The sequence below is a fragment of the Protomyctophum parallelum genome (genome assembly GCF_964188405.1).
Source record: "Protomyctophum parallelum genome assembly, chromosome: 9".
Taxonomy (NCBI): Eukaryota; Metazoa; Chordata; class Actinopteri; order Myctophiformes; family Myctophidae; genus Protomyctophum; species Protomyctophum parallelum.
In genome coordinates this window covers 25,175,116-25,202,638 of record NC_139706.1, presented here as the reverse complement: position 1 = coordinate 25,202,638, position 27,523 = coordinate 25,175,116, and the positions used below count along the sequence as shown (strand labels likewise).

The 27,523-nt window shown below is 44.6% G+C and overlaps 1 protein-coding gene across 2 annotated transcripts; it reads right to left on the bottom strand.

Annotated features, from left to right (window-relative positions):
* Positions 1-2,442: 2,442 nt before the first annotated feature.
* tsr1 (TSR1 ribosome maturation factor) lies at positions 2,443-14,131 on the bottom strand. Of its 2 annotated transcripts, none has more exons than XM_083772871.1 (15): positions 13,979-14,131; positions 12,623-12,726; positions 12,305-12,533; positions 9,473-9,607; positions 8,583-9,034; positions 8,093-8,237; positions 7,398-7,588; positions 5,384-5,604; positions 4,999-5,158; positions 4,798-4,908; positions 4,455-4,587; positions 3,811-3,933; positions 3,047-3,187; positions 2,827-2,901; positions 2,443-2,710 (listed from the first exon to the last, which is right to left on the bottom strand). In XM_083772871.1, exons 1-15 carry the CDS (start codon positions 14,103-14,105, stop codon positions 2,526-2,528), a joined length of 2,532 nt encoding a protein of 843 aa, XP_083628997.1. In that variant the 5' UTR covers positions 14,106-14,131; the 3' UTR covers positions 2,443-2,525. The 2 variants fall into 2 exon arrangements, with proteins under 2 accessions (XP_083628997.1, XP_083628998.1); XM_083772872.1 differs by having other exon boundaries at positions 3,817-3,933.
* Positions 14,132-27,523: the final 13,392 nt, after the last annotated feature.

Sequence of the window (27,523 nt, the reverse complement as noted above, 5' to 3'; positions counted from 1 at the left end):
TCCCCAACTCTCAGTGTTTTATGGGCTGTGTGCTGCGGTGCAGTGACCTCCCTCTCACCCCGGTGCCACCCAGCCGGTGCAGGATTCAGGCACACATGGCCCCTGCCTGCCAAAACCCCACAGCGCCACATCTGCAATCCATAAACGCCAGCCACTCTCTCCCTCTCCTCCCTCGCCCACACCACCTCAGTCAGACTCTCTCTCACACTCCTCCATTTCACCCGCACTCACCCCCACCCCCGATCTTACTTTAATTGCTGAATTCTATGCATCTCTCAGTCTCTTGCCTAAGCCTTTGGTTGTATATTCGTTATCTTTAAATTGATAATAGCCGGTCTTTTATATCTGCTTTAGATGAGCGACACTGTCATAGGGCCGAGGTATATATATCAGACGGCCTTTAACATCAACTGGCTCGTCCCCTATCTCTCCTCCTTCCCTTTCTTCATCCTCGTCCAACGGAAAAACCTCTCACCCATTATATCTTCAGTGGGAGCCAGCAGAAGTGTGGTGGCAGCGAGTTGGGGAACCGCAAAGACATTCCTGATCCAAACAGCGCTAAGCCACCAGCGTTCACTCCTTATTCTGACGACGGGCCCGTGCCAAACACACACTTCACTTATGGTTCTGGATTCTGCCTCACCACGTCGCAGTTGGTCCCCAAAACAACTGAAATGTTTATCTGTGTCAAATTGATAGTGTCGGTGGAAAAGTTGTGCATGCATTGCATCTAAATTCAGTCCCATTCTTCTTCTACATGTGTTCCTTTAAGGACAGTCTCTCCATAGCGGGGGTATTGAATTCCCCCCTCTCCATGTGAACTGCGGGCCAGAAATGCACACCAACCACACCCCTCCCTTCAGCTTTAACAAGATGTGTTCAACACATCACTGTTACAGTGCCCTTGCCTTAATTCATGTTAGACAAAAAAAGAGAGAAAATGGAGTGGATAAATGGAGTGTTACAGCAAAACTGTCCAGGGCTTCTAGCATGCCCCCCAAGGCAATAAAGAGACATTATTCTTTCCCGATTGTATTATCTTTATTTTTCAACTTTTTCCGTCATAATCAAATTCAGTGTATGAAAAAATGTACAGAGTGAACTTTTGCTCCCCTTGGTTTCTTGGATCATGTTCTCCTCCCCATCCCCAAGTCTTCACCTTGTGCTTTCCCAGACATATTGGCATGCCTCTGTGGTGCAGTCCCAGCAGAGCCTGCGGATGAATCATGTTGCTGTGAGCATGCAAGAGCACAGTTTTATGATAAATATTACAATTCATAAATCACTGTTTCTCCGAGTGAAAAAAATGAGAATGAAAAGAAACCATGGAACCAGGAGGGACGTAAAACTGTTGAGCATTTCAGATCCAGAGAGAAAACAAGAGCAGGGTCATGATCTCTCCCATACTGTGTGTGTGTGTGTGTGTCGGGTGGTGGTGAAAAGGGGGCTTCGGGTCAGGGAGAGATCACCAGGGAGGTGAAAAGATGCACCAGACAGTGGTCAAGTTCAGCAACTACAGTATATTACAGGATTGGTGATTATAACTACACTGCAGTACAGTGCTGCCACATTATGTGTAGAGTTCAAATCATTTCCAAAGAAAGTTGCATGCTCACACCTCACAATAACAACCTTTAGGCCATAACACTATTGCAGCATTGGAGATGGCTATAATTTAACCAGCCTTGAATACCACAAGACAATAACTCAAGTGGAACCCCCACGGGAAAAGATTGTGCGACCACAAAACACCTGGAGCAGAGACTTGGAGGCAGATGGCATGACGCTGCGCCTCACCAGGTTACAGAGGTTGGCTCAGGAGTCAGGACCAAAATATTTGGAGAACCCTTGTTGACAATCTAATCCCCAGGTGGGGTAATAGGTGTAAGAAAGTTTGACTGAACACAAGAAATACATTGTAGTACATACTAGTAGGCAATCAGTGATAAAAGCATAAATTCAAAGCTGCTGCTCACGATCTTTAAGGCCAAATACAGACAATTATGGAGATTTCAGCTATGACTGTAATTAATATACCAGGCCATGTTACCTGATTTATCTGTGTCAATCTTATCAACATTGGTTTGATAGTAATAAGATGTGAACTATATATATATATATATCCCAAACATTACACTTTCATATAATCTATTATGAGCCTGCAAAGATATTTTATTGCTTTTACTTGTTTATAGAAATGTGCACTTCAACATCATCATAAAGTTCCCCTCCACACCACTTGCACCTTTGATCATGAGCATTCATTCATACAACCCCAAATAGTTCAACCAAAAGTCATGCAGTTACTCAACACAATCATTTCAGATAAGTTTCATCTACTGATCCTTAATCATGACTGCCATCTAGTGGGCAGAAATGGATCTAGGAACATGAAAACACAAGTGAAGGAACATCTCACACTGGATTGCCAACAACTTTAGATTGAAACAGGTTTATTTAATACATAATGACTATTTGTCATGGCAATTCAATACAATTTACTAGTTCCACGTGTGTTGTCTCTCCTACTCCACCATGTCACCGTCATAGAGCTCCTGATCGGTGTTCTCTCTCCTGATCCAGGGTAAGGGCAGTGGAACATATGGGTCATATGTCCAGTGAGGATACACTCTCTTGTACAAATTCATCATGATAGTATCTTGAGAGCGCAGCTGGCTATCAAATACACACTTCATGTGACCATGAGTTCCTGAAAAACACAAGATCCAGAATACTGCATAAAAGTACTGCACCCGTGTCTTGAACAAAAAACTATATTCCAGGTGAAACATTCCAGAATCCCATGAATTCCCTAAATTCCCTCACCTAAAGGCTCCTTGATGTGACCTCTGCGGCCCCATTTGGTTCGTAACTCGACTGGCTTGAACCACATGATGTCATCTGTTGTGAGAGAGGAACACAATCAAATCTTTGGTTCCATTTGTACACACTTTAGAGTTAAATTAACACCGGGGCAACGTCAGACCAAGTTTAGTGTAATGAAATATAAAGCATATGAATGCACTACATGGACAGCAGTGCTCACCCCTGTTGAAGAACATGTAACGGACGACAGCGGAGCGCCGGTTAATCTTCAATGGGTGTCCACTTATCACGATTCTCTTCAGTACGACACGCTGCGGGTCACAACTCAACAGGCTGCCTGTGGCCACCAGGTCCTGTATGCCTGGATGACAGAAAGAACAACCTCAAATACAGGCATACTGATTACATAACTAGAGAACAGAAAGAAATGGTCACAGTACCAAAAAGCAACTATAAAATAAGATCACTTATTCAGGAACCATACTGGCATTTTTAGTATGGCTATGACTCACTCTATACTTGACATTACTGCGAACCATTTTCCAAAGCATGCTGTGGTTTGTTTGATTTTAGCGGAAGCCATTCACTTCAACACTTGAGAATTGAAACTTGCCAGACAGTACCGGTAAATGTCAGTAAATCTCGTTATTTTTGTCAATGTTATGTTACCGTTTAAAAAAATAATTAAATGCATTTTAAAGCATGTATGGATTGGATTTGAAACGTTTTGCCCCAAATAATACCTGGAGAAAATATTGATTTACTTAAATAAAGTTCAAGCCTCCTAGACTTGAAATAAATAAACCTTCTCATTTCAGCAATTCCACAGCAGCATTTTACAGACATTGGGAGGATATGTAAACAAACGTGAAATCTAAAAATAAATAATCTCCAACTAATTTGTGTGTTTAAAAAAAATAAAAATGCCTATGACATGGCCAAAATAGGGACACCAGGTTGAAAGAGGTTAATTCTATGGCATACCTGTACCATCACTCCTCTGTTTGAATAGCAGTGCCCCAGCAGTAGGGAAGGTGATGGGAGCATACACAGACACCACAGTGGGGGTATCTGGCTGAAGGAAACGCTCCAACTTGTGCTTGTCACCTAATGAAAAGCAAGAAAAATCTGATTTTGACATCAAAGTGAACCGACGCGGTAATACACAAAGTGGTTCCCCAAACAGTATGCATACAAATAAAGTTGAGATTTCATGACAAACGCCACACCATTATTGCAATATATACACACTACAAAATTATTATATTTATTTTAATTTATTATATCAATATTTTGTTTGTACTCATTTCCCAAATGCAGAGGCAAATCTTATACGTTACAAAAAATATTAAAAACTTTGTATTTGGCACGAGTAAATAAATTCTGTTAGAGGCAATTTTGCCTGGATGCTCATGATCTTTACTTGCCCTTTGGTGTGCCTTGGCTACAAAAAGTTTGAAAACCACTGCTGTGCATTATAAGAAATCAGGTGTACAACGTGCATGCAGTCTCTATGAACTTGGCTACAAAAAGTTTGAAAACCACTGCTGCACTGTGGTGCATTATAAGAAATCAGGTGTACAACGTGCATGCAGTCTCTATGAACTTGTATGTACTATTGGACTTACTTGAGGTGTGTTGAGAGAAGATAGGAGAGGCTCTGAACCTCCTAAAACCACAGTGGAAGACCAACTCCTCTTTGGATTTGATGGTTTCTGTGTTGCTGGGGTGCCTCCGTACCAACATGTGCATCACTGACATCTATGTATGGAATTAAATGATAGCAGAACCATCAATATGTGCAGTATTCCACTTGAGACTAAAATACTAAATATTTTAAAAGTAAAAGACAATGTTTGCCTGTGACTAACAACTACACTGGATCCTTAAAGTAAAGGATGGTTTTGGAAATACAAGTTTTCTGCCTGACGGGCAGCGACGACGACATTCATATATTTTCATGGTCCATACCTTCTGCTCATGAGGCAAGATGGACACCAGCACTAGAGGTCTGCCAGACTGGACACTCTCCATCACAGAGACGGGAACATCGATAATGTGCAAAGTCACATACCAGCCCACCTACAAAAACAGCGTGAACAGGGTTTAGTGAATCCACAAATACGGTATACAGGGTATAGCAAAAATCTAAAATCATGCACATGCTCGTACCATGGCTCCCTCTTCCTCCTGCGCGGCCTCGGCTAGTATGCGGCGACGAGTGCGGTCAAAGCTTTGGAACTGGAAGATGCGGGAGTAGTTCAGGGGCAGGTTCTCCATGCGGTCCCAAGGCGAGGAGCGAAAACTCTTCAGACCCCTGTAGCGCTGGAACCTGAGACCAAACGATAGCAATGTCTCAAAGTACGGCAAGGCATGACTGATGGATCATGGTGACTGATTCAGAGGTCCGTCTCTTAATTTGCAGTTGAAAACTTGCATGAAATGTTACCAGCGCTGTTGTCTTTAAATTGATGTCTCACACAGTATTACTTGAAAGGCTCTGAATAATGTAAAGCAAATGGTTCATACAGTGCTAATGCAATAGAAGGAAACCTACCTGGTTTTCGCCGGCACATCAAGGGGTGTGTCCACCTCGTCGGGGAACAGCTCATTGGACCGAGCTTCACGATAGCGCTTCAGCCCTTCTCCCTCCTCGGCCTCATCCATATTCTGATCATAACGTTGATCTGCTCCAGATCGATCTGTGGAGCACAGCGTTTCCTTTTCTTCCTCCTCCTTGTCCTCCTCCTCTCCGGAGTCACAGGCTGAACCAAGATCCTGTCAAAGAACACAGTGATATTATCAATAAAGAAATATGACCATTCCAAGACCATCCACGCTGGTTATCAGTGCAATTGGTATTTGGAAAGTTCTATCCTTGTACCAAAGTGCAGTTAGTTCTCTGTCTGTGACCATTTGTTAAATATTCTTCATACATGTAGCCTGACCTAAGCAGAGACATTTCTGGCCTAGATGGGAGGGTCACGTCTCAGAAAAGCGCGCACCCTGATTGGATCTCATCGATCTGTCCGTCACCCCCGGCCCCTCCTCTCCCCCCTAGTGCAGCGCTACGTCACATCATTTAGAGCGACGCCTACGCGGAAGGGTTGACTCCCACTTTTAGACTGGTTCAGCCCACGGCTTTTTCCAGGCTTTCATCTTTCGCGCAGACGAAATGAAAGCCTGGGTATCGAGGCTATCATACATGTGACAAGAGTCTATTACACCTCCACATACTGTATGTCACGTAATGTATGACACCAGAAAACAAGTTTCAGATCTACACCCACTGCTTTGAAAACCAATCCTGATACATTCCATGTGAAGGGCCGCCCCTAAAGTCTTTGCATCGATTCTTTGAAGTTTTTACTTTTTAAATGTCTGAATTGTTTACACCCAATGTTAGCCCATTTACTGAACTTAGATGTCACCAGGCGTATCAATAGGCAGAGATCTCTGATTGTCTGGCTGTGGCTACCCAACAACACATGTATTCATGTAGTCCATTTACTTTACTGGCCAGCAAAAAGCTGGTCACTTGGACATTGCTCAAACATCATTTCAGCTGACTTAAGGAGCTTCACCGGGGGGATGCCATTTTGTTTGTTTAGTTATTTTTGGGGTATTTGTCACTATTCACTTGTCACTATACAATGTTTGGGAAATACTGCGTTAGAGCACCTGGCCAAGCCGGATGCATAATGATGATTTTAACCTTCCAGTCCAGTTTGTTTCCACGGTGGTGAGCAGGAACTGCGCCACCCGGAAACCCGGACTGCAAGTTCTGAGCATGAGTTGCCCATGTTCATTAACATCAAATGAATAAACTGGTACTTAGTCCCTAGTATGGCAATGTACAGTGACACACTCTTGCTACGGTATATGAGGGAATCCACTCAGCATGGGGTTGACCCACAAGCCTTAGAACAATCCTAGCTGCAATAATGATAATAAACATAACCCTCTGAAGCGCCAGCTTTTCCCATTGTTAACATCATCCAAATATTCCAGTGTGCTAACCCTGACATCAAACACATTAATAACAACCCAGAGATCGAAAATGGATCCTTTGCACATAAAGAATGTCCCCCTTCTTTTAAGCAAAGCTGGAAATAAATAAATGGTCGTCCCCTCCCCATGTCCAGACAGGAAGTTGTGTTCATAGAACGGGAAGTCGGGAGGCTTCTCTCGGGACCGTTGTTCCAAACACTATTGTTGTGGTGAGTAGCCTGGCACTACAGGCCAGAGACAGACACTGAGAAAACAAACAGAGAGGTGCACTAACCATGGGTCACGTATGCACTGTTCCACCCCCGGAACCAGCAGCACTCAAGACGCACACCTTCTCCACCAATTACTGCCCTGTTCAACACCCACACACTTCCTCCTTAAAGGTCACAAGGGCCTAAGGGCGATCCGTTTCCATGACAGAAACCATAACGTATGCTATTCATGTTGCCATGACTACAAACCACAGTCAGTCAAATTGAATAACATTCAAGCAAAGCAGAAGTTTGACTGAACAACCATATAGAATCATAAGACCCCGGCTTCCTGTGTTACACGTGTACCTGATCATCCTCTTCATCTTCATCTTCTATCTTCATCTTCATGACCTCATCCATCATTCCATCATCGTCATCATCATCATCATCATCACAGCTGTCTTCCTCCTCGTCTGCATCCTCATCCAGAATCCAGGTGGCTTGGTAGTCCGACATTCCCTTTGGAACTTTCATCACACGCCTATTCTTTCTGGCCTCTGTCCAGCAGTAGAAAAATAAACATGGAGATAGTGAAAGGATTGCTTTTAATTTCCCATTGCTAATACAATCACAATAAACCATACTTAATCAAGAGTGCCATGTGATTGTTTCCATGTGCACACTCAGTTACAGTCCTGTAACTCCTCAAGACGGCGGTCTAGATCAGTTTCCCACAGTGGGTCGGGACCCATTTGTGGGTCAGACCATTTTTTAATGGGTTACGACCCATCACACCCGTGTGAAGTGAGGGGCGCTTTGTTAATTATTATTAACAAATCTAATAAATAAAAAAGAATTAAGAAAGAGTGAAAATAGCTTATCTACAAGCTCGAACCAAGGTGCGAAGGGCAAACATCTAATCTCTGTTTTGGGTCTCAATCTGAAAGGTTTGGGAACCAGTGGTCTAGAGATCAACCACTGACCATATTCAAATAGTGGTCATTTTGATTCAACTCGATTCTTCAGATGTTCTAACGTAATTGAACAGCTTCCATTCCCACCTTCTGCCTCCAAAAGCTCTGTGTCAGTGGGCCAGGTCTGCTCTCCATCCATGGGGTCCACCGCGGCCTCTGCCACCAGGGTCTCCCTGTGAGATGGATCTGCCTTCATTAGCACCCGGACTGGACGTTCCTCCTCAGTGCCATCCTGTGGAACATACGGAACAGAGGACATGATTCAAGTCCCAATACTCAGTGATGACGACATCCAGTTGTCAGTGGACTTAATAGTGGATCCTTTGGTTCCACTATACAACATCATTATTTTCAGTATCTGACTGTAATCAATATACAAATTGTGTGTTATTATTAATAATTAAGATGAATCCCTTTACAGACATTCCTTATGACAGCAGTCCTGTTAACAAACATTCATCTTAGCAAAACAATCGCTAGTGTATACACCCTCTATCAAGAACATACAACAAAAACTTAAATAATAATACCGGTAATAAGACTGAACTAAATAGATTTTGATTCCCAAGAAATCCACCTGCATGTCTATGTTTCCTCCTTTTCCGGTCTTTTCCGGCCTGGTTGTTGTTGTACTGAGGGGTAGGGGGTCTGAAGGAGCATCAATCTGACTGAGCTGAAAGTCTCCATGTCCAGTGATGTGTACCAGTCTGTCCACCTGCAAGGGGTGGCCACGGACATACCCAGACACACAGAGGGTCCCTAAGCCTGTGGGTGCACCGCCCGTCACCTCAGAGCTGTTGGGAATATAGGCTACGTGTTGAGCCAAGAGGTGGGCGCGTTTGGAGCGGAAGCCTAACTTCCTCTGTCTCTGAGAGCCCAGGTGTCTCAGAAGCAGCATGGCGTCCTGTTCTGTGTCCAACGGGAAGAGACGAGCATCAGGGAATCGGACCTCTGTGATTTTTGACAGAGCTTTTCTGGAGTCTACTCTCTTCTTCACAGCAAGATCACCAACACCCTGGCACACAAGCGCTACAGGAGACAGAAAGGATTGAAAAAGACAGGTCAATACAACTGAGGAAAACAAGCTTCATGTTCACCACACTCCATGGTAATGATTTCAATGCAATCAATCAAAGACCAAGTGATATGTACGCTCTCAACCATTAATAACAACAAAATTCAATACATTTAACCACATGAACCCCAACGTTTGTATTCTGGGGCTAACATTTAGAGAAAATAGATAGAATAGAATAGAACAATCTACATGCTGAGCTTATCAGCCATCTATTGATATTTGGAGGGGGGGGAAAGTAGGGGGTCGAGGCCTAGCATAGAAAGCTGGCAGACTCTGGTAAACAGTTGTTTTAAGTTGTTATAACACTAACCAAACTTCATGAAATGTCCATATTTCTAGTCTGTAATGATGTTTATGTGTGCAGCCTTGTGAAGCTACAGTGTACTCACCATGGCTGGGCAGACCCTGGGAGAAGAGACAGGAGAGGCAGTATTCTCCATAGCTGTCCCAACCTTCAGTCGAGTCGAGGACAAATAGCAGGCTGTCTGCAACCTTTGCGACATCCAGCAGGGAGTGCAGGTCAGCTATACAAAGAGAGAGGAAGCCACAAGATATCAGATTAGAAGCAGCCATTTAGAATCTGTTATCTACATTTTAGATAACAGATTGTGGTCTTTTAGGGACAAACACAATGATCTATACTATATATGTTGCACAAGAAATATTTCATAATCATAAGCCAAACAATTTGTGTTAGGCCTAAAAAAAAAACGTTGGTTTCCGATTGGCTGTAATTTTTGGGCTGAGTAGGTAGGGAATTTATTTTATTTTATTTTTTTATTTTATTTTTCGTGGGAAAGATGGGTAGCAAGGAATTTATTTTATTTTATTTTTTCGTGGGAAGGATGGGTAGCAAGGATTTTTTTTAACTTTTTTTTTCCTACGGCAATGATGGATAGGCTTCTTTTTTAATAACTTCAATATTTGCCTGAAATACCATCTTTTAAATAATGAATGGTTCAAGTACACATAACACTACATGCCTACAGCTAAACATTTGAAAACTTTGAATAGAATGTCCACAAACTGGGTGAATACTTAATACGCATGTTTCATGATAAATTATTTTTATGTGATGTATTCCCATGCTTTTTGTTCTTGCTTAATGTAAATCGCTCTGGATTAAGAGCGTCTGATAAATGCCTAAATTGTAAATTGTACTGTCTTACAGTAACTAGAAGGCTCTGACAGTAATGAAATGCACAGTCACGTCAAACTGCTGCGCCTCCTCCTGCCTGCAACTCAGTTCATTTGAACTGTGGAATCATGGCAGGTCTAAGACTACATTTGCAAGCCCCCTATTTTATTTAGTTGCGCCTGTGTTTTGGGGTGGCATGAATCTTTCATGCTTGTAAACATTGTGAAATCACGCGTACTTCATTTATTGGCCATCCAGTTTTAGGTAACGGTGGCTACATTTATTTTATTCTCCATTGTTCTGTAAAGCACTTTGAGCTGCATTTCATGTCATGAAAGGTGCTATACAAATAAAGTTTTATTATTATTATTATTACATTGGTGTCAGCAACAACCCACGTAAAACAACCTCTGCTTTCCAGCTCATGTTTTGACATAAGAAGTTAGAACGTGTTGCTGGCATCAACATAGCTAGCTATAGTGCTAGTTATTAAAAGACAAAAACATAGCTAACGTTAGCCCCATATGTGCCCTCTCCTCTCCCTACGCTCATTCTGTAGCTCGGAGCTACAGAATGAGCGTAGGGAGAGGGCACATATATGGGGCTAAGGCAAAGCTAACGTTCTGACGGGGTAGAAGCATGAGCCGAATGAGTTTCCTCCTCCTCCTCGCATCTCAGGGCTAGATACCGAAAGTCTAGCCCTGGAACATGACTCTCGTATTCATACGAGAGTCATGACGTAACTTCACCCTGGTTTTTGCGAACGCTACATTTACAAATAATTAAAATATATAAACATTCGCATTTCAAATATAAAGTACTCACAAAGTGTCCCACGGGTGTTAGTTAGTAGCAGCGCCAGCGATTAGAATTTCTGCATCCCGCGTTGTTTAATAAAAAGCATTTTTATCCGAGGTGTTATTTTGCCATTGGCTTTCAACTACGCGCCCCTATCGGTCGGGAGGAGGGTGGCACTCGGTGTGTTCGATATAGGTAAGCTGACCGCCCTGCCAATACAGACTAATAGGCGAGTGCGCTCCCGGTGTGCAACTGTGGATTTCCCAAACGAACCCCGTTTGAAAAAAGTAGCCGGGGAGCTCGGACAAAAATGCTTTTTATTAAACAACGCGGGACGCAGCAATTCTAATCGCTGGCGCTGCTACTAACTAACACCCGTGGGACACTTTGTGAGTATTTTATATTTGAAATCTGAATGTTTATATATACGGAAATCTTGTAAATGCAGCGAGCGCAAGAAACAGGGCAAAGTTACTGCATGACTGTCATGATAATCATCATGGCAGTCACGTTCCAGGGCTACCGAAAGTCAAACATGCCCAGCCTGGGCGCCTAGAGGCTCCAGGGTGGGGGGGGAGAGTATGTCGGCTGAGATGATAGTCCATTTATCCGCTCGGTCGTGTCTCCCTTCTGCGGACTTAAACCGACACCGGCACGGTTTCACCTCCTTAATTATGTCTTCAAATGTTTTTGTACTCAATCGTATGATCTGTGGCGGTGCTTTGCACGGGCAGTGGACAGTCACAGACACCGTGCACAGGTCCATGCTGTATGTTGTCACTGTTGTGTTGTGTTGGGTTGTGCGTCTCCTCGCGATGACGCATTCCAAAACATTTGCGCACGTGATATTTTAGACGAAAGAAAACTTTATTTTGACTTCGCGCGTCCCAATGGTCTCATCAAAGATAATTTTAATTTTAATAAATACCTTTTGGGTCTTACTCGGTCGCATTCTGAGCTTCCTTTTTTTTTCACCAAATGCCAATAAAATAATATGAGTCGCGCATATTTAATAGAGTCGGTCGGCAACCGGAAACCAACGTTTTTTTTTGTTAGGCCTTATTCTCTCCTGAGTTGCAAATGAATAAACTCATCCAAATGGGTCATATTTTATATCCTTTTTTCACTCAATGCATAGTAATCTAGTGATAAAGGCCAGGGAAAACTATTCAAGAAATAATTTATACATACAAAATAAATAAGCAGGTAAAAGTCCATTTTGGGCTTAATAAATCTATTATAAATCTATAAATCTATTTATTTATTGTCATTAGTTGACACTTACCAGTGTCAGGGCGCAGAAAAGTGAACCTTTGTTTGAAACGAGGCATAATCAGACCGAAGCTGTCATTGATGCCACTAACACAGAGCTCCTGATGAACCAGACCCCCAGCATCTTCTCCACGTAACAGCTTAGTGACACAGGCAGCATCCACTGCAGCATGAAGGGCCACCACAACCACACAGTTAGGGGGACCATCCTTGAACCCAAGACGTCGCTTCTCTATCAGGACCTAGATGGACAAGACAGATATTCAATGTCAGTTAGATGGATAAATGGACGGATATTATCCACACCAATTTAAAATGTAGGCCTATTTACCAGGTCTTTCTTATTTCTGCGAAGCTGATTGGCCTTGTGTCTTCTGTCCATCTTCTTTTGCTCTTTTCTCTGTTTTTTGGTAAGGGCTGTCACCGACACTCTTCCTGTAGGACAGATCATTAGGATCAGATAATGTACTGCCATTATGCCACTATATTGTGAGGTCAACATGGAGGTGCTTCTACATCAAATGCCTTACCTCGAGTCTCTGCACTGCAGAGCCCTTTGAAATAATTAATATTGCTAAATTGCTAATAGAACAATCACCTTAGTGTGCAACGTCTACCATAGTATTTGTTAATGGTTGAACATAAAGAAAATCACACCTGTGTGAAGTGAGGGGCGCTCTTATCATCGTACATCATGACGTAACAGACACATATGTAGACTATTATGTATTACAGGAAATGTAGAAATTGTGTAGAACGAAAATAGCCAATTTGCTCAGACACATACAACGTAAATTCTCCATTGTCAATGGGAATTTAATGTTTGTGTAAGATGAAAATCTACACTAATAGCTGAATATAGGAGGGGCAAGCAAGAACTTGGCAAACAAACAAGCACTATGTTTGGAAAATGTCAGTAAATTCCCTAAATAATCTTTTGGCATTGATGTTTGAGGGTCGTTGCCCAGATTTCCGGGTTTACTGTGAACACAAACTTTGGCTGATGATTGGCTGATCACCCGATAGCGATGATTGATTGGCAGAGCGGAGCCAAAAGTACATATTGAAGATAAAAGTTGAGGGCAGAAAAGCTAAGATGCCAAAAGTGATTGGCCGGAATGACATTTGTGATGATTTGATTGGCTGAGCACGGAATGTGATGCATGATGATAAGAGCGCCCCTCACTTCACACGAGGGTGATTTTTTTTGTGTTTTCCGTCTATCGCATTGTCGATGTAAATTAGCAAAACAATGAATTGGCCCAGTAACTGATTGTCGTTAGACGTGAAGCACGAGTTGTCATAGTTATCAACGTTACCGTTATCTATTTAAAAGACACCGTGATCGGTAGTATACAAGCGATTGCTGGAATCATCATGGCAGCCTCGTAAACGAGGATCCGTTCTCCTCAGCCATTCATTTCACTAGTAACTAACTACCACAGTTGGGGCTATTAAATGTCACTAGTCAGACTACTCTGGATTAATTGGAGTATTGTAACCTCGCCTCACCGGGCTTTCCACCTCGGACTCCCGAGTATTGTCCTTGAAAATGTACTGCTGATGTGGGTAGCTAGGAATAGGAGTCGGACAAAAATAACACATGTGCTGGGCTGGCAGAGAATATGCCCGACCAGAACCTTATTGGTTACTGACGAGGAGTGTGTGATCAATTTGAAAGTCTTACCTTTGTTCTCTCTCTCAAGTTCGCCTTTCGTACGATGCTTGCCATGTTTGTGGCCTTTGTTTTTCTGTTTAAACACACCAGGTCTGTGGGTCTGTTGTTTTTCCTCACCCGCAGCCATTTTTACCATGTGGACAATATGCACGCTCTCCGTCTCCACCCCCCACCTCTCTCCTTCCGCATTCGCAACAGAGGCGTAATGGCCAGTAGTAATGACGAGCTCTGTTAAAGGGCTCAGTCGCTCAGATATCCCCTTTGGACTCGTTCTATGTCTTCTTCACGTCTCCGTCTTAATTAGCCTTAGCCTCGGTCCCAGGCTTACTTGGATTAGCCTCGGTACCACAACCAAGCTTTAATTTTCGTCTTGATGAGCTAGTAAGCTCTGGCGCTCGAGCCTCACACTCGCCCCATTTCTATGTGCCGTGACGTCACTACGGACAGCACGGATTTCTATGTGCCCTGACGTCACGGTAGTGACGCCACGGCACATAGAATCCGCGCCTACTGCAGAATTGAATGTTGGATAGGATGGATAATTGGATATCAAAGATTATGATGTAAAACCGTTATTCACTTTGTTTACATAAAATAAAATAAACAAAACCCACACATTTCTGTTGTGACCTCCTGGCCTGCATTGGACATTAAAATATCGACATTGCCAATTGGTAAATGGTTCAGCACCACGACAATGGACAGCGACAAGTCAGCACGCAACTTTCTCCTTAAACTTGCTTTAGAAATGTTGAATATGAGCACATTTATCATGCCCCATATGACTGTGAAGTGTGAACCATGGCTAATATTGTCTAATATCGTCCTAGTTGATACCGGCATTTAAACTAAAGTTCCTGAATCAGCCTGATGCCCTGATCATTATCTCAAAATAGCATGATTCAATATATTTTTAGATAAATCTATTACACGTTTTTAATTATCTAGATACATTTAAGTTATTTTCACAAATAATTGTTGTGAAAATACGTCTTTAAAGAAAGCTAAATTGTTTTCAAAACCAAGTTTGTTTTGGGAAGTCTGGAGCCTTGTTTTAAGGGCCTTTGATGTGCTGTGGTACCAAGAGAGGTGCATGCATAAGAAACCTTGTACGAGGGCTTCATGTGTTTTTGTTGACCAGTGAGGAGATCCTGTATAGGAATCTTGTTCTTTAGTTGACTTTTTTTTAATACGTTGGTGGCCATTTTATCACCAGAAAGATTTGCCTCCAGGATGGAACCTATAGGTATAGGTCATTTCATCTATTTGTGTGATAATATTTTCACCCACTCTAACAAAGAAGCCAACTGTCTTGTTGAGATTATTATTTGATCCAAAGAGAATGGATTCAGAAAACCCAGGTGTAAAGATAGTGTAATAAATGTGGGTTTTCTATAGTACGTAAATGTCAGCCCTGGAAGCACCGCAGACAACAACAATGTACAAATAGCAACCTTTATTATAATGCTTGATAAATACATGGAATACGAATAGTATGCAAAATAGGAATACAGTAACACATTAACCCCCCATTAAAACCAAGTAGCTATATAAACTGTATAAATACAATGTCTCTTAAATAATCAGTGTATTCACAATACAATGTCTCTTACATAATCAGTGTATTCACAATACAATGTCTCTTACATAATCATGCACATAGCCTACAATACACAATACAATTTCTCTGGGTACTTAACTCGCCATGTGGCGGACCCTCCCCCGGGGTCTTTGCTTGTGACGCCGTCCAACTCCCCGGGGAGATGCGTGTCGGACGTCGTGACTTGGACAAGTTAACGTTCAGTCCGTTGCAGATTGTATGGAGGAGCAAAGTGAGCACACACTCTCTAAAAGCCCCTCTGTCTAAACTACAGGAGACCGCAGGTGTAGTCTCCCCTCCTGCTACGATATGACAGCTAGCTCCCCCTCACTACCTGTCTTCACCGTCGGCAAGACTATACCACTTGCGAACGGCCCCTCCCGTACCCAGAGTGCCGCTTCACTAGACGTGGGCTCCAACAACACACAACCGTCTAAGTGTCACTTTTATACTGGCGTCCTCTAGTCGCCACCTGATTCAATGCCTGCAATCAGTGTCATTAGTTTACCACACCCGCCTGTGTGGCGTCATCAATGAGTCCGTGTTCGCATGCACATCACACTTCTCCCCTTCTTGAAGAAAGGGACTCGTCCCCGAGTCTATAAGGACATCTCGTAGTCTCGTGACCAGACGGCCGGTCTCCGCTGACGAGGTGGACGTCCTCCCCTTAGCGTTGGCACCCCTATGGAGTCTTGTTGCCACCGCTCAGGACGGGACGCTGACAGATCCAAGGGCTGGGTCGATTCCGCTGCTGCGGGGCCTTCTGGCCCGTTGCCCTTCTGTGACCCAGCTGGTGAGCTCTGCTGGCGTGCAGAACATTCCTCCGACGTCGTTGCAGCTTGGTGGCCCGATTGTCCCAGGCCAGCCACAGGCCTGTCCGATGGAAGGGTTACTTCAGAGGCTGCTGAATCTACTGGTGGGCCTCCTTGTGCTCCGGTGACCTCTGGGACAGTCTCCATGTCGCGCTGCACTACCGGTGTCATCACTCCTGCTGACGGGGTCCCCTGTTGCCGCTGACCACCCTCGGTCGCCCCTGCCGGCGCTGTGCTCACCTCCGCGGGGACATCACGGCGGGCCGGACGAAGCTGGACCCAACTGGCACAACCTGGAACCTCCGATTGCTGGCGCTGTTCTGGCGGAGTAGGGCAGACCCTCTGTCCATCTCCCATGGATGTCTCATTCTCTGTTGACTCAGATGGCACTGGCAAGGAAGAAGTACAGGGTTTGAGGCGGTTGAAATGTACAACAGTTTCTGAGCCTCCCTCCACTGGCACTAGCCTGTAGAGGACATCTGTCACCCTGTCCACTACTCTATAGGGTCCTTTATATCGTCTCTGTAGTTTGGGACTCACCCCGCGCTTTTTAGCCTTATCCCTCATCCAAACTAGTTCTCCCTCAGAATAGTATTGGAATTTCGCCTTGAAATCATAGGCCACTTTCTGGTGTCCTGAGGCCCTTGCTTGATGTTTCTTAACGGCCTCTACAACAGTAGACAATGTGTCCCTCAGCCTAGCCACATAATTGTCTACTGAGGTAAAGGACTCCTGGTTGTCTATGTTTAGCATAACATCTACTGGCAAGACCATTTCTTGTCCAAACAATACCCTGTAAGGAGTAAACAGGGTGCTAGCATGCACACTGCTACGATATGCCAACATAACATATGGTAACAGTGTGTCCCAATTAGACTGATTGTCTTCCACAAAGAGGGATAGCATATCTAAAAGGGTACGGTTGAATCGCTCGATCAACCCGTCTGACTCTGGGTGATAAGGTGTAGTGCGAGTTTTATGCATATGCAAAAGCCTACACAGTTCTTTGAACAAGTTTGATTCAAAATTGCGTCCCTGATCTGAATGCAGACTCCGAGGGGCGCCAAACCGACACACCCATTGTTCCGTCAAAACTTTAGCGACAGTACAGGCTTCTTGATTAGGCAGTGGGAAAGCCTCTGTCCACTTTGAGAAATAGTCGCCGACAACCAATACATACTTATTCTTCCCCGGGGTCTCTGGAAGGGGACCAAGAATGTCAAGGGCTACTCGCTCGAACGGCCTCGATGACACGGATGGCTGTAAAGGGGCACACCGTGCTTTCCCCTGTGTCTTACGAGAAGCACAATCTACACAGTCTTTAACCCATGTCTTTACATCTATAAACCACCCCAGCCAGTAAAAGCGGTCTTTAACCTTTCCCTGCAGTTTTTGCACCCCCAAATGGCCCCCAGTGGAAACACTATGAAGCTGTGCTAAGACCTCAGGCACCATTGACCGAGGTAAAACCACCTGTACTTTGGATGCCGCATCAGAATTGGCAGGAGGAATCCTCACTAACCTGCCTCTCTGTACCTTAAGCTGAGCCCAAATTTGTGCATATTTCTGTAAATCAGGATCGTCTGGAATTAAGCTGTCAGCAGACAGATTTTTACAGTGAATTATTCGCTGCAACTCACTGTCTGCCATCTGTGCCAGAGAAAGCTCATCCATCTCACTAGCCACTGAGGTGTCTGGAACCTCCTGTACCACACATACTTTTAGGTTGAGCTTTACTGGCACTCCCTGAGGGGGACCCTGTTCAGGTTGCCGTTTATTTTCTAGAAAGCCTGGTAGCCTAGAGAGGGCATCAGCATTGCTGTGAAGTTTGCCAGGCCGATGGACAATAGTGTATTGGAAATTGGCAAGTTGTTCAATCCAGCGAGCCAACTGCCCCTCCAGAGCCTGAAAATTGTGTAGCCACCGTAGGGAATTGTGGTCAGTTCGCAGTACAAACTCTTTACCTAGCAGATAGTGTCTAAAGTGTTTAGTATAGACTACCATAGCCAAAAGCTCCTTTTTTGTAGTGGCATATTTCCGCTCTGACTTTGCAAGGGCCCTACTGGCATATGCAACCACTCGTTCCATCCCGTCCTCCTCCTGAGATATCACTGCTCCAATCCCCACATCACTTGCATCTGTGTCCAAAATAAAGGGTTTGGAGGGGTCTGGGTAAGCCAACACAGGGGCCGTAATCAAACTAGTCTTAAGCTGATCAAAAGCACATTGACAAGTTTCGCTCCACTGGAAACGCTTTCCCTTCTCTGCTAGCTTATGTAGAGGGCGAGCAATGTCTGCAAAACCCTTTACAAACCTCCTATAGTAAGATGCCAGCCCTACAAAACTGGAAACCTCTGTCTGATTGGTAGGGACAGGCCACTCTCTGACTGCTTCCACCTTAGCTGGGTCTGGTCTCACTCCCTCAGCGGATATAACGTGCCCCAAGTAATGGACCTTAGTAGAAAATAAGTTACACTTTGATGGTTTCACTTTAAGGTTGGCCTGCTGGAGTTTTCCCAGTACCTCATCAAGACGTGTCAGATGTTCCTGAAAACTGCGCCCAAACACTATTATGTCATCCAGGTACACTAGACATGTAGTCCACTGCAAATCAGCAAGAATTAAATCCATTAACCTCTGGAAAGTGCTGGGTGCATTACAAAGGCCAAAACTCAAAACATTAAATTCAAACAAGCCCTGTCGGGTGGCAAAGGCAGTCTTATGGCGATCCTCTGGCTCTACTTCAACCTGCCAATAGCCACTAGCCAAGTCTAAGGTGGAAAACCACCGAGCGTGTGACAGACTATCAAGGGCATCATCAATCCTAGGGAGGGGATATGCGTCTTTTTTTGTAACCTCATTGAGCTTCCTATAGTCAACACAAAACCGGAGCCCACCTCCCTTCTTTTTTACAAGCACAACTGGGGCTGCCCATGGACTGCAGGAAGGACGGATTATCCCATTAGCCAACATTTGTGTCAGATTATTAGTTACTTCTTGTTGCAAGTGAAGGGGGACCCGTCGAGGATGCAACTTAATGGGTTGTGCATTCCCTGTGTCAATTTTATGTGATGTTAAATGTGTTCTGCCCAAATCTGCATCACCCCGACTGAACACGTCCCGGTACTTGTGAAATGACTGCCTAATTGCCCTCACCTCATCTGGAGCGAGACCCTTCTCTCCTACCCCAAAGTGGTCTACAAGTGCGTCAACTGTCCACGGTGGCAATAAGGTCCCTCCCTCATCCTCACAGTGCTCCAGCATCTCCTCTCCCACTTCAATGTCTGTGAAAAGTGTGCCTACTTTCATGCCACTCCTTAGCGGTAGAGCGTCATTGGTTACATTAATAACGCGCACTGGCAGTTTACCTTGCTGCACCCTACAAACCACTCTGGCTACCAAAATGTCACTCTGCTTAGACATGAGGGAAGGTTCTAATAACCCTTCAGCATAATCCCCCCACCCACTTTGGACCTGCCCCCAAACAATGGTCTCACTGCGGGGGGGTATCACTGTATCAGTCTGGACCGTGACTATTTGAGGCTCTGATCCTGGGTTAAGATTTACCAACGGAAATTGTTTGCCCATTATTTGACAATTCTTTTTTCCCAGGTCAACAACAGCACCATACTTTGATAAAAAATCAAAACCCAGCAAAACCTCCTCTGAGGGGATGTCAGATACTAGAAACTCTGCAACAAGGGCAAGTGAATCGAACTGACAAACAGTCTGCCAGGACCCCAAAATATGCATCCCCCCACCATTAGCTGCTGTAGCTCTGCCAATATAATTCGCTAGGTCACTTCCTCCACTTGTAACAGAAAGCCACAGTTGCTTAGGTATAATGGAGCGCGAGGCTCCTGTATCAACCAATACATAACAATCCAACCCACCTATTTTAGCTTTCAAATATCCAGAACCACCAGGGGCCACGGTTGACACAGACTCGGGGGCGGGCATTGGGCCCTCTGTGCACACCCCCTCTAGTTTCCCTGTAAATAAGGACAGTCACGTCGAATGTGGCGAGTACACCCACACTCCCAGCATCCCTTGTTCCGCTCAGCTTCCCGTTTGAATAGGGAGGGTGGTTGAACTGAGCGTCCAAAAGGAACCGATACCACTGGTGTGGGTGTAGGAGCACTTTTACTTGGGTGGCCTATTGCCTGTACAGTCGATTGCAGGGATTTAACTTCCTGTCGTAGGCCCTCTACCACCCCAAGCAGGGACTCTATCCGCTCGTCACTGGTAGATTTATCAACAACTCCGCGCACCTTAGCATCAGTCATTGGGCCCCCTCCCTCTAGACCCCTAATGCAGCGGTTCCCAAAGTGGGGTCCGCGGACCCCTAGGGGTACGCGACGCATAGCCAGGGGGTACCCCAATCATGGTGTGTGTGTGATATGAAATGTCCAGTACCTCCCCAGTGCCTCCCCAAGTGCCACCCCAGTGTCTGCCCAGTGTCTGCCCAGTGCCTCCCCAGTGTCCGCCATGGTGCCTCCCCAGTGTCTGCCCAGTGGCTCCCCAGTGCCTCCCCAGTGTCCCCTCAGTGCTGCCCCAGTGCCTCCCCAGTGTCCCCCTGAGTGCCTCCCCAGTGTCCCCCCAGTGCCTCCCCAGTGTCCCCCTGAGTGCCTTCCCAGTGTCTCCCCAGTGCCTCCCCAATGTCTCCCCAGTGGCTGCAGTTTCTCCCCAGTGCCTCCCCAGTGCCTTCCCAGTGCCTCCCCAGTGTCCCCTCAGTGCTTCCCCAGTGCCTCCCCAGTGTCCCCCTGAGTGCCTCCCCAGTGCCTCCCCAGTGTCCCCCTGAGTGCCTGCCCAGTGTCTCCCCAGTGTCTCCCCAGTGTCCCCTCAGTGCCTTCCCAGTGCCTCCCCAGTGTCCCCTCAGTGCCTTCCCAGTGCCTCCCCAGTGTCCCCCTGAGTGCCTCCCCAGTGTCTCCCCAGTGTCCCCTCAGTGCCTTCCCAGTGCCTCCCCAGTGTCCCCTCAGACCCTTCCCAGTGCCTCCCCAGTGTCCCCCTGAGTGCCTCCCCAGTGCCCAGCCGAGTGCCTCCCCAGTGCCTCCCCAGTGTCCCCCTGAGTGCCTCCCCATGCTCCCCAGTGTCTCCCCAGTATCTCCCCAGTGCCTCCCCAGTGTCCCCTCAGTGCCTCCCCATGCTCCCCAGTGCCTTCCCAGTGCCTCCCCAGTGTCCCCTCAGTGCCTTCCCAGTGACTCCTCAATGTCCCCTCAGTGCCTCCCCAGTGTCCCCCTGAGTGCCTCCCCAGTGTCCCCCTGAGTGCCTCCCCAGTGTCTCCCTGAGTGCCTCCCCAGTGTCTCCCCAGTGCCTCCCCAGTGCCTCCCTGAGTGCCTCCCCAGTGTCCCCCTGAGTGCCTCCCCAGTGCCTCCCCAGTGTCCCCCTGAGTGCCTTCCGAGTGCCTCCCCAGTGTCTCCCCAGTGCCTCCCCAGTGCCTGCCCAGTGTCCCCCAGTGTCCCCCCAGTGTCTCCAATAGCAATACAAGAGCAATAATACAAATTAATTAATTATTGAATCAAATTAATTAATTCATCAAAATGTTCGACGCAAGAAGCCCCCCTGCGGCCTGCGCCCAGCACCATGCCAAAGCTTTTTCCTGCAGGAAACACTGCGTGTGGTTGTAAATATATTGTTATCTGTGTTGCGAGGATGAGGGGGTACCTGGAAAAATATCTACCCCAAAAGGGGTACCTGGTCCAAAAAAGTTTGGGAACCCCTGCCCTAATGAGTTCAAGCTCTGCAGCCAGGTTAATGGCTTCCTCCAATGTTGCTGGTTTGGCACTGCGGAGATTAATACGCAAATCCCCATTTCCCACATGTGCAATAAAATTATCTTTTGCCAACACATCCTGGGTATTAAGATCTATTGTAGGGTATGCTTTAGTGACCAACCGGCGAAGTGCAATGCCAAATTCTCTTACAGTCTCATTATGTAGCCTCCTACGTGACGAGAAGCTGGCCCTGTTCCAGTCCTCACTATCACATGGGTCTAAACATCTCCCCATTGCAGTCTTTAACAAGGCATAATTAGTGTGGTTGCCCGAATGGGCAACCAGACTCTTGTAACTGTGACACTTTATTAGTGTGGTTGCCCGAATGGGCAACCAGACTCTTGTAACTGTGACACTTTATTATTTCACTGGAGTAGTCTTTATTTTGACGCTTTATACCTCCCACACTGTACGCTGTACGCACTTGAGCCATATGTCAAATTGACCGGAAAAATCGGGAATCGTGTGCTTGTATTTTGTTAAGAGAAATGTTGTATAGTTTAATTGATATGAATTTATTAGTGAATTAAATTTCCCCATTGACATGAATGGGAAAAGGCAAAAATTCACATTCAAGTATTTGTTCCTCGGAGACTGTAATCACTATAGTTACAAAACTTTTAGTGATAATTCCACATTATCCCTAAAATTATTTAACCTTAAAATTTTATCGGTCGGCCTCATGGTGGCGCTATAACAGCCCACTTTACCTTTTGGCTTATTACTCTTGAACCATAGGTCGTAAAATAAAAAATATTTTTTCCCTGGATTCCTTGGGTCATGACGCATCTCCCCATATAGGCCACGCCCATTTCCGCCATGATAGATTTTCCGCCATTTTGAATTTTGTCCAAAACACACTTTTTGCTTTTCCTCCTACAGATTTTGTCCAAATCTCACAGAAATCGGCACACGTGATCTCTGGACCCATCCAATTAAAACTGAACTGCAGAATTTTGAAAGTGCGTATCGTTCGGCCGTAATCGTCTTCCGAAGTTAGTAGGAGGGGCCTATATCACAAACAATGCCATAAATCACGAACGGAATGTCCAATCCATCCCACATTTCAATCACATGTCAAAGCAATTCCATTTTCATCCATAGGGGGCGCCGCAAATGCGAGAAATGTAACCGTTTGTCGCAAAAACATGAATTTCGGGGGTTAAATCCCCTCCGAATTACTTACGCATGATCTAAGGCGTGACTTGAAATTGTAATTGGCTGGCAATACTAGTGGGAGGGGCATATGTAAGCCACTGCGGCAACCACACTCTGCAATTTTTTTTAAATTTGTGATGCCTTTGACAGATGTTTGTAGAAGTCGTTCAGTTATTGTTACATCATTTTGTAATTAACCTCTTAAGTCCTACATAATATATACACTTAGTCGCACAACAATGTTCAATTGTAAAAATGGCTGATCTACAAACTCACAACACAGCATTGTGAGGCTGTTTTTGAACATTTGTAAAGGATAATTTCACATAAGTTTCAAGTGATTAAAGGATGGATGGCTTTGCTGGCATTTAATGTGAATCACCACCAGCCCAGGTGAAATGTATATGCATAGTTCTTGTGAGGCTGGAATCTATTTTACAGTATGGCTCTAGATGCGGAACATAGAAATGTTATGTCAGATTTTCACATTCAGAACCGTGTTAATCAGACCAGTGTGTGTCCATGTGGAAACCTCGTATGAATCTGATCTCAGGTCAGAATGGGTTAATCAGACCAGTGTGTGTCCATGTGGAAACCTCGTATGAATCTGATCTCAGGTCAGAATGGGTTAAATACTACTGAAGTTTCACTTGTAAGTTTGGGTAAGAAACTGTTTTTTTTTTTGCAGAGACTTTTTGTCTAATCACGTGGTCTGGTTCTTTATTTTCTTTACTTTATACGATAAAGCGTCCAGTACAGGAGTTATGTACAATTTGTCAATTTGCAGGTATTTAGAACAAAATTATAGACTCAAAATCTATACATGCTGCAAGTGCTCCGTCTTCCAATAAATAAGGTTTATCAAGTAGAAATACATGTTTGGTTATGGTGACATACATTTTGTGCGTTGTACATTTACATGACATTGGCAGTTATAAATAAAATTGATATAAATTAACATGTTTTGAGTACTGAGTTATTTCACCGAGCTGGTCAGTTCAGGTGAAGAAGTTTAAATGGTTTAATGTTTGAAATTATGTTAATTAATTTATTATTAGCCCAATTTGTTTGATACATATCAAGTAGTGTCTAATGGGGGTCTAATGGGGGCTCAACAAATGTGGATTTGGGAACAACTGCAGACTGCAGTACAGTATTACGTTATTAACAGATCCCTGATTGATCTAAAACGAATCCACAAATCACCAACAACACAGCAATAAGGCATTAAAACGTTTCCTTTGGAAAGTCAGAAAGTGACGTGCAAAATAAAAAATAAAATCTGCCAATTTATACACACTATGTTACACGTATACCGACGGTAGGATACCGTGTCTTTTAGGGGCGTTTCTGTGGTCAAGATAGGGCTTTTTTTTGGTACTGTAGCCTACCTGTCAGTTCTGCTGCTGGAGTCGGGTCTTCATGTAGGCTATAGCCTATGTGGTCTTCAATGTATAGCCTAGTGGCGTGAACACTAAATCCAGGCTAAAATCGCGAGATAGTCAGCAAGTCATTAATTACAGAAGTATTTCACACACCTTTGATTCGCTGTAATAAAGGAACTAAAAGGTGATCATGAAGCAGAGGGAAACACAAAAGTCAGTTGGCAGCGCCACAGCCCAGCGACACCCACGTTGTGGCCAGAAATGTCACTCCGTTTGTAAGCTAAAGGATCCCACATAATGTAGGTTTGTAATAATGTTGTTTTTTGATGAATTGAACAATGTGGACTTTTGATGAATTGAACAATGTGGACCCTCTAAAACAAGTGTAATGCTTAATTGGGTCGTCCACTCACAGTTAACAGTCTTTGTATTGAGTTTGTGCTTGAAATGTAGGCTACTGTAATTCTACAAACTATTAATAAAATATTTAAATCAATCAATCAAACCAGAGCTAGACTACACCATGATATATTATTAGGAGTACAATAACTTTGCATTGTGAATAAAAAGGTATAGCCACAGTGGGGTTGCAGTGTAATGTAATGCTGAAGGTTTAATCACAGGGCTGTCTGCTTTATGTACTATGATTAAACGTGCATTCTGGTATTGTGAATCAATGATTGAGAAAAACATCAGAGGGGTTTGAACCCGTGAAGTTATATAAAGTTTAATTCAAAGTCGGGTGTCTAAACCGCTAGACCACTGAGGACGCTGCCAGGAAGGGGACTCATGTCTGTATTGACTATTTATAAGCCGTGACGTAACCCGCTTCCGGGTCTTACTCAAGAAAGCTCCACGTCCTCGCGGGCGTGGCCTCACGTCATACCCGGAAGGAAGTGCCGCCCCCCCTCAAATCAAGAAAGCTCCACGTCCTCGCGGGCGTGGCCTCACGTCATACCCGGAAAGAAGTGCCGCCCCCCCTCAAATCAAGAAAGCTCCACGTCCTCGCGGGCGTGGCCTCACGTCATACCCGGAAGGAAGTGCCGCCCCCCCTCAAATACGGAAGAGACGCGTGGAGGGGGTTTTGCTCAGTGTTGTTTTGCCACGTCACCATGTCGGTCGTCGTCGTGTCCGCAGCAAGCAGGTACGTTCAATGTTATTTAATACTTAACGTTGTTGTTGTTCAAACATCTGTGATCACTTTATATGTTAACTTGTTGTGATGTTTATATATTATGTTCGTGCCACTCTGTAAAACCGTGTTCCAGTAGCCTAATGGTTACTCTCGGCGCCTAGTAGACATCAGGGCCCGGGTTCGAGTCCCCATCGAGGACTGAGAGTTAGCTTCATTCTTACCAAACTAGCACAATTGTTTTAGCTTTTCTCGTCGAGGTCCATTATTCATTCAGTATTTGAGCCTAAAAATGGTGGTCCCGTGGCTCAGATACGGAATGAATAAAGGACCTCGACTTGATGCAAACAAACAGTGTTGTGTTTGTTAAGAAGAAAATAAACTCGGTCATCGACTGGGAAGTGAACCCGGGCCCGGATGTTCACATACCATCGGCTTAACCATTCGGCTACTGGATCATGGTTTTATAAAGTAGTAGTAGTAACATATATGAACACAACACAGTAGGAACAAAGCATTCTGGGATGCACGCTAGTTCGTTAGCTAGCTAGCGTGCTGCCGTCGTGAACGTGCACAATGATAGTCAACGGACCAGCGCGTTCATGTGTTTGGGGCCAGGCTGCAATACCTTCATTCGGCCACTATGTCCATTTCGCCTCAGGGTTTCCTCTGGGTGCCTTCTCTATTCATAATATACTCTATGCTCACAATGGTGGTCCGTGGCTGAATAAATAATCGACTAGAGGTGAACAGAGTAGTGTTTAGATGGTTCTGTTATGACTGCATGCTGTAGTGTTTAGATGGTTCTGTTATGACTGAATGTTGTAGTATTTAGATGGTTCTGTTATGACTTCCCCTCTGCATGTTGTAGTGTTTAGATGGTTCTGTTATGACTTCTCCTCTGCATGCTGTAGTGTTTAGATGGTTCTGTTATGACTGCATGTCGTAGTATTACTATTTAGATGGTTCTGTTATGACTTCCCCTCTGCATGTTGTAGTATTTAGATGGTTCTGTTATGACTTCTCCTCTGCATGCTGTAGTATTTAGATGGTTCTGTTATGACTTCTCCTCTGCATGCTGTAGTATTTAGATGGTTCTGTTATGACTGCATGCTGTAGTGTTTAGATGGTTCTGTTATGACTGAATGTTGTAGTATTTAGATGGTTCTGTTATGACTTCCCCTCTGCATGTTGTAGTGTTTAGATGGTTCTGTTATGACTTCTCCTCTGCATGCTGTAGTGTTTAGATGGTTCTGTTATGACTGCATGTCGTAGTATTTAGATGGTTCTGTTATGACTTCCCCTCTGCATGTTGTAGTGTTTAGATGGTTCTGTTATGACTTCTCCTCTGCATGCTGTAGTATTTAGATGGTTCTGTTATGACTTCTCCTCTGCATGCTGTAGTATTTAGATGGTTCTGTTATGACTTCCCCTCTGCATGCTGTAGTGTTTAGATGGTTCTGTTATGACTTCTCCTCTGCATGCTGTAGTATTTAGATGGTTCTGTTATGACTTCTCTGCATGTTGTAGTATTTAGATGGTTCTGTTATGACTTCTCCTCTGCATGCTGTAGTGTTTAGATGGTTCTGTTATGACTTCTCCTCTGCATGCTGTAGTGTTTAGATGGTTCTGCTATGACTTCTCCTCTGCATGTTGTAGTGTTTAGATGGTTCTGTTATGACTTCTCCTCTGC